Below are 8,495 nucleotides of genomic sequence, written 5' to 3'. Positions count from 1 at the left end.
TTTTTTTTAATTTTTGGACGTATATTTATGTATATTTATAAAATATTCCATTACGGTAGATTAGCCAGCACAATTACCTACAATTTAAAAAAATATATATTTTCATCGTTTAGATCCTAAGCTACTTAACATTTTGCGCCTGTTAGTCCTACTTGTACATTAATCAACATATCAACATAAAACAAAAACGTACGTGTGGGGTAAACCTTTAACTTTAAATAAACAATTGTTTAAATTTACTGTTGCAGGTTTCTAATAGTATACAAGCGCCGAAGAGGGGAGCTCGCGCTCGAAAATGAAAAGTTAAAGGTTTACCCCACACGTACGATTTTGTTTTTGTTGATATGTTGAATAATGTACGACTACGGCTAACAGGCGGAAAATGTTAAGTAGTTTAGGATCTACGATGAAAATTAATTTTTTTTTAATTGTAGGTAATTATGCTGGTTAATCTATCGTGATGGAATATTTTATATACTTATATATATTTCCAAAAATTAAAAAAAAGAACGTATAAAACTTTACCAAAGCTGCAAAAATGAAGATAATTGAATTTTGCAAATTGCATTTGGTTTCTGCATATTTACACTATGTGTGTACCAAATTTTAAGTGTCAGCAAAACTTCGAACAAATTTGGCAAAGTTTCGAGTTTCAGATGCCGATAGATGTATAAAACCTTATAGAACAGAAAGTTTTGCTCTCCTGATTTTCGGTTTTAGCGTCATTATTGTATATATATTGAACTATAGTTTTCGAAAGTTTTATCACTTTTTGTTTATAATTGACATTTTTACAGCAACTTTAAGAAAATGACGTTTTATACCGTTTGTCAATCTCACGGCTTTGTTATTGCAAATTTCGTAATGGGACCACCGCCATTTTGTAGCTATTTTTATTACTAACACAATCATGTCCTAAGCATTTTTTCGTACAAAGTCATCCCGCTGAGTTATTTAAAGAAAACTACTAAAAAAATTTTTTTTCACGATTAAATTGTTAATCATTTTTTTTCCTGATAAAATACTTTGTCAGCAAATTAGCCTTTATTGTACTCATCATTTAAAGTATTCTTGTGTAGTTATTTCCGAGTTATCAAGGAAATGTCACTTTTCGGGCTCTGCCGACTGGACTATAATGGTACTTTATATGACCTTACTAAGGCTTTTGATTATGTGAGCCACAACATTTTAATTCAAAAACTTTCGCGCTATAACTTTGATCCAAATAGTATCTCCCTTAGTTAAGTCATACCTGAGTGATATATCTCAATTTGTCTCTTTTAATGGAAGTAAATCTTCATGCTTAACCATAATAGGTCGATAGCCGCACGGTTTAAGGCGTCGGTACTTGAATCGATGTGTGCTATCTGCCCGGTTTTCGAATCCCGCGGCCAGTAGACCGTAGATTAGCTATGCTTGTATGGAGGATTGGCACCCTCTGTGCAGGTATAGGGTAGGGTGGAAGAATGTTGGCTTGAGTCGATGTGAGAGATTGACACCGGTTGGCATTTGACCACCCCCCTAATTAATGAGGTTTTCCAGGTTTCCCTCATTCCTGCACTTAATGGTGGTTAGGGCCTACCAACATAAGTCGTTCCTGTGTGCAAATGCGGCCTGCTTAATAATAATATGCCGCCTCCTCTCCCGCACAAGTCTCCGACTTCTGGGCTAATTCTCGTAGTTAGAATGAGGAGTAGAGATATTATTATTATGAATCACGGAGTCCCACAAGGATCTGTCCTTGGGCCTGTACTGTTTCTCATTTATATAAACGATCTACCAAATAGTGATAGCATTTCCAAGTTTATCCTCTTTGCGGATGATACTACGATCCTAAATAGTGCAGGTCAGGCCAGTGTCCTTCGTAATAATGTTCAAACAACACAGAATAACGTTAAGCAGTGGTTTTTGGCAAATAAAATGTATCTCAATCAAAACAAAACTCAATCTATTTTGTTTACTTTGCGTTATGTGCATGATGAGTTCACCAATTGTGCATCTCAAGTGAAATTTCTCGGAGTGAACATTGATCGCCAAATGTCTTGGAAGCAACATATTGACGAGTTATCCAAAAAACTATACTGAAGATGAATTTTTCAAGATAAAATGTCTGAATCTGCTTAGGGCTGAGACAGTACAGTATTGGGGTTCATGAAGGTTTGCAAAAAATGTAATAAAATTTCTAGGGCCTATTTAAAAAAATGAAGTTGTTGATGGTCCTGGAGAGACGAAACGTTACATATAAAAATTGATTATGCCATTCGATAGAGGGCAAAAAGTGGTCATGAGAAAGTGTTCTTTTTTCAATGTCACCTCAAACAAGGTTGAAATGAAACAAAAACGGATTTCCAAAATTTTGTTTTTTTTTTTCAAATATTCCGAAAACTAATCATTTTAACCTTGATTTCTTAGAGGCTAATATTGGTCCCCTGATTACGCAACTTTGCCCCCATTTAAGCTAGTTTGTATCTCTTACCGTTTTCGAGATCCCTGTAGTGAGAAGCAAATTTGTAACAGCCTGTATGTATAATGTTTATCGTATTTTATTCTATTTTACTAAAGCATATGACTGTTTTAAACAGTCAACTGTTTTACACTACTGTTATTTTAGTTAATGTAAAATACTTTACTAAGTTTTATTAGTTTTGAATTTATTTATAGTTTCTTTTTCTTCGAATTCTTTTACCAATTGTTACTGTTATTTTTCTTTTTTATATTACATATTGTGTTTCCACCTATTGAGTAATTGGATATATTCTGTTGAATGGTGTATCAAATAAATAAATAAATTGCACAAAAATAGTTTTTTCTCAAAAGCATTTTATCGATATCAACCAAGAGTGCCTTTTTTTAATTCAAGGTAGCTATCTAAATTTTTTTGTGCATTTATCGTAAAGGGTGTAAAGGAAATTGACATTATTGTGCTACAGCTAGTCCATCCCTTGCAAACTAAATAAGCCAAATTGTTTTCATGGGTCAATACACAAAGTATTTGAAAAGTTATTTAAAAAAAAATCAATATTTAGGGGCCTGTATCTCCGTATGGGGGCCTCTAGGAAAAATTTTTATAGGAACTTGTTAATGATATTTTAACATACCCCGTATAAATCCGAGAGATTACTCACATATTCTGAGACAGCCGGTATATCTGTTGATCGTGAAAGAAAAATATTTTGTAAATATGTGTAACCTGTTTTGAGATGTCAAAGTTGGCCACCACTATTGTAATTTTTATTTTGTAATTTTTTGTGACATTTTTTTGTCATGAAAGTTCTCTATGTGGGTCTAGAATTCATCCCCTAAAAAACGATTCTTTACTATCAAAACATAACCACTTTAATTTTCACCAGCCATCACCGTTATAATTTATAATACATACAGTTATAAGCTTTTTTCTCCTTTGACACATTACAATTATTAAAATGGGGAGAAATATTTTCATTGACCCTCTCAGAACTCTTGATATTTGATAATGTTTATTATTCTATTTGTTCCTTTTGCTCCCAGAACACCTCCGACTATTGGAAATTCCTCTTCCATCACCCTGTATATACATTTTTTCTACGAAAGCTAACGAGATGTATACTAAAATTTTTTTTTAAGATATAGAGATTTCGCCAACAAGAATATCTGATCAAAAATTAACTTACCTTAGTATTTTTATTAAACACCGACGCCATAAGACGCACAACACCCAACTTGGAAATTTTGCCGAACTCCCCACTTTGTCGTGGGGGATCTTTTACTTACCTAACATTGCTGAGACAAGGGACCAACGGTTTTACATCCTTTCAGAGGGATGGTATGTCTTCGTATACAAACCTTGCCTAAATTTGTATAGCTTCTGTGAATACACCAACATACAGAGCCTTCCCCGGATGGTCACCCTTCAAGTAACAACCTCTATTACCATTAACTGTTTTTGCATAATGACCTCTCTAGTACCCCCACACAATTCCTGTTTGTATTCTTTTTTACTTAGTGTAATTTAAATAGTATAGACCTCAACTTAAAACATGGTCACATTTTGTATGGTTTCTGGGTTAGTTTTAAGTAAAAAAAAAACTTAGTTGACCTAACTGTTTGTCTTATGAATAAGACTAGATGTAAAATAAAAATGAAATAAAAAAACATTTTTATCACCCTGTATATAAAAAAGAAGCAGTTGAAAACTTATATTTATATGAACTTTGTCTTTTTTCTTATTTCATTGCAGATGAATGTGTTTATATGATTCTTAATTAAATGAAACAAAAATTGAAACAAGAGCTTTTAATAAATTTTTATTGGCATATATTTTAAATAAACAAAATAAGTAATAAGCAATTCATTTATAATATCAATAATATTCTCTATATAAGTATGTATATAAGTATAAGTTTTTGTATGGGTAATTTTTTAGATCAAAGGCATTATCACTGCCAAATATAACAATAACAGGCATCTAATTTGCAATCAATTAAATTTATACATTGCAAGTATGATTTCTTTTATTTAATGGAACAAACAACAATAAATCAAATTACAAAAATTATACTATCTTGTAGTGGATAGTGGAAGAAGTACAAGACGGCCAATTTCTGTTGCTAATTGTGAAAGTAGTACAAGATGGTCAGTTTAGCAATTTTAAACGATTTTAGTTTTTGCATGTAGTGATTATAGTTGTGTGCTCGTGTTTATAGAAAAAAGTTCTTATTTATGATGTGATATGGTAATGAAGCTGTCCTGTCCTATCCTGTCTGTATGTCGGAGGGTGGTGGAATTGCTTTTCCACCGTGGCATTTAGGCCTCATTAGGCCCCTTGTACAACCTCCTTCCTTACTAGAGTATTTTTATCAAACCATCCTATTACTACAAGGGTGGCTTGGTGGCAAAGTCTCGTACAGTTTTTAATGTATGATAGCATGGTCTTAAGTTACAGAGATTTATTGCTCTATTCTCATTACCATTTTTATCGGGGACCACACGCACGTGGAAGGTGTTGAACAACCCAGGCCATTCAAGTTCTAGCCTGCGTCCGTGATGCTTAACTCGGCAGATCGAAATCCACCGGCCAAGACACCCAGCTAGGCAGCCCCTAGTGAAGCTGTTTATAAATTAATAAATACTCACTACCTTGTTTCACAAATGGGCTTATCTTTGAATAAGGGTAATTTTCATAAAGTAGTTAAATACCTACTACTTTAATAGATATATCTATTTAATTTGATTAATATTTTCAATTTTTATTTATTTATCAAATAAGCCCTAATTTTAATTAAAATAATGATTCTTCTGCTAATATTTACAATGTAAAACTACACATTCTGACTATTTTTTAGAAGTTAACTAATAATAAGGTAAAATTTCACTTCTTTTTGGTTGAGGGTTAAGGACTGATTAATTAATCACAATAATTCATAGAAACACCTTTCACTCATGTTTGAATGTCTTTACATCCGTCAATAACTTCAAATAATAACTAAAAAAATAAATTTAGCTCACTTTTACAAATTTCGATATTCCTTGTCTTTTTGCTTTTTTTGTGATATGTACTCATTTTGCATATGACATAATAAATTGAAGCGCAAATAAATAATGTATCTAATGATGCTTATAGTACACATTATACTAACAAATTTTTTATTGTTCTTTGTTTCTTGTACTTAAAATTAAACAAAGACAATAAAAACTAGTTCTTTCAAGTGTTCCCCATAACTTGTTGAATTGAAAATATTGCATAACATTTTTTTATTTGCTACAATGTCCCAGTGAAATATTTATTATACCTACTGCCAAAAATTATTTGAGGCATTTCTGTTTTCTGCAATGTTGCAAAATACTTAAAACATTTCTTTATATGGTGTCCCTTTTATATGTCTTTTTAGATTTAAAAGATATTTGAAAATTTTAAATTTATCAATTCCGGGTTAATGCTGCTCATGATTGTTTATTGTTTATAATGTATATTCCAAACGAAAGTAAGTTTTACATTAGCATTGGTATTCAGAAATCACGTCGATGAGCAATTGTCTGCTGAACATACTTGGAAATAACAATGTGTAAAATGTAATCATGGGGTGGGCTTTGAGGGGCTAGCTGGTCAGCTTGCTAATCCTACCAAAAATATATTATTGTATTGTCTTTTTTCTGGGGAGGGCCCGAGCCCTCTAGGGGGGCCATGCCCTCCACCCCTAGCAACGCATTATGCTATTTTTTTCACCGTTTTATATATTTGCTTAGTAAGCGTTACTACTTGCATTACTTGGACTGAATTATAAAACTAGAGTTAACATAACATCAACTGTTATGTTTTTCTTCCCACTGGGGTAAAGTTGAATTACAAAATATTTAAGTTTAAATATAAAAGATCTATAGAAAATATAAATATCAGTAAATATCAACAAATAATAGAAGTGAGATAAATGCGCATTTGGAAAAACTCGTCAAAAATGGTTACCGAAATGTGATCAATAAATAACAATAACTTGTCATTGTTATTAATATCTAGAATTACTGACACTACAACTTCATATTAGACGTCTTAATATTGTTAACAATTTCATCTTTGATACCACCTATACTACGATCTTCTATATTGTGTCTTTGTATAAATTGTTTAATTAAAGGACCTACTACTTCTGGATTGTTTAGGTGAACATGATGAGATCCTTCAACATAATGGAAATCACAATCAACACTACTTCTTTTAAGCACATCTAAAACTTCATAAAAGTTTTCTTTAGCTTCATAGTATGAGCCTCCCTTTGCTTTTGCAATAAATATTGGACTCACCATATATTGTGCATATTCAGTCAATTCATCTTGCGAAAAATTTAAAAGTCCGCCAGTTTTTAATCTAGGATCTCTAGTGAAATAATATTTTCCTGGGTGATGTTTTGAAGGAGCAACATTTCGTTCTATCAAGTGATGAGCATATTCCAACATCACAGAATCGTTATTTGGTGTGCTAATTTTTTTTTTAATTTCTTCTATAGTATAACTAGGTGGCTCCATATCACTATCTGTAAACTTTTCATAAATTAAGAATTTCTCAATAGTATTTGCCATATGAACATTTTGATTTTTTCTAATCATTGGTTTTGCTGCATCAATACAAATTACGAAATCTACATTTTGGGGATATACCATGCTATATAAATATGATGTAATACCTCCTAAAGAATGCCCCATTAAGGAAACTTTAGGCCACTGAAAATATTTGACCAAATAATGGACTAAAATCAAATAATTTGTTACATGATAAAACATGCCAGGTGGTATATGTGAAGAATATCCATGACCAGGAAGATCAATGCATAAATATCCTATGTTCTTATTAAGATGAGGTATTAGCCTATCAAAAGTTCCACAGTTATCCTAAAAAAAAAGTGGATAAGAAGCAACTAAATATAAATGTGCCTGCTTCAATATAGTAATATAATTATCTTAAAACACGTAAATATCTGATGCATTATTACAAGAAACAGGAAAATGCACCGCCACAAAAAGTAATAACAGACCTTTTTAATCAACAAAAACCAATTAATTGTTGAGAGCAGAAATCTTAAGCTCACATTCTCATCATTTTTGTAACGTTCATAAAACTCATTCTAATAAAAACATTTTTATTTTTCATACCTGCCATCCATGTATAGTCAACACCGGCCGCACGTCAGTAGGGCCCCACCATTTTCCAGATATATGACCCCATGGAACTTTTATTGCCACTTCTTTAAATTCCACTTGAGTTGTAATGTGTCTTACATTACATACATTAATTTTAGAAATAATTTTAGACGACTTAATAATATGCAACATTTTTTATCTTGTATAATGCGACGAATTGTTTGGTAGTTATTTCAATGCTGCATTCTTGTGGTGTACTTTGTACCTGCACTAATTTCACTATGAAACATATCTGAGTTCTGAGTGTATACATTAATGATAATATATCTTTGTCAGAAGTATGATTACAAAATTAACTCCTAAATTAACCCCAAATATGAAACTAATTAAAATTAAATAGACACTAAGGATAGCCAATTCATTTTGCTTTAAGACTCCCTGTACGCACAAGGTCGCGGCGCCATTATTCCATGGCTAGAAATTGGCCTCAATGATTTGGGATCGAGGGAGATTATCCCTCTTTATCCTGCCTCATCTCGTGTAGGCCTGGACAGCCTTCGTAGGTGGGCCCCATCCGTCGTCTACCCCGACCGCAAATGCGGCCGGTGTAGGCGCTTTGTGGGACCTCCTTTTGTCCTGGCTGGGCCCCGCCGGCTAGGGCCCTTTCTTCTGGCGCTCTTCTTGCTTCGCCGGCTCGTCTGTGTAAACCCCGGGGGTAGTGTCATGTTTATGTGTGGTATGGTTGGGTAGGGTAGTGCGGCTATGCAGCCTGGGATGCGCTTTGCTAAGGTGGCCCTTAGGCTAGCGCGGGAGGGGAGGGGTAAGGAGGGTATGGGGGGTGTGTATGTGTGTGTGTGTGTCGTTGTCTTCGTTTCTTGATCCTGGCT

At 33.2% G+C, this 8,495-nt stretch overlaps 1 protein-coding gene across 1 annotated transcript; it reads right to left on the bottom strand.

The window, feature by feature from the left end:
* Nucleotides 1-4,257: 4,257 nt before the first annotated feature.
* Nucleotides 4,258-8,057, bottom strand: LOC108915549 (probable serine hydrolase). Its single transcript, XM_018721609.2, has 2 exons — nt 7,621-8,057; nt 4,258-7,359 (listed from the first exon to the last, which is right to left on the bottom strand). The coding sequence occupies exons 1-2, from the start codon at nt 7,798-7,800 to the stop codon at nt 6,502-6,504; spliced, it is 1,038 nt and encodes a 345-aa protein (XP_018577125.1). The 5' UTR covers nt 7,801-8,057; the 3' UTR covers nt 4,258-6,501.
* Nucleotides 8,058-8,495: the final 438 nt, after the last annotated feature.

Source organism: Anoplophora glabripennis, unplaced genomic scaffold (assembly GCF_000390285.2).
Source record: "Anoplophora glabripennis isolate ALB-LARVAE unplaced genomic scaffold, Agla_2.0 scaffold1601, whole genome shotgun sequence".
Classification (NCBI taxonomy): Eukaryota; Metazoa; Arthropoda; class Insecta; order Coleoptera; family Cerambycidae; genus Anoplophora; species Anoplophora glabripennis.
The sequence above is the reverse complement of the archived record's forward strand: the minus strand, read 5'-3'. Positions and strand labels throughout refer to the sequence as shown.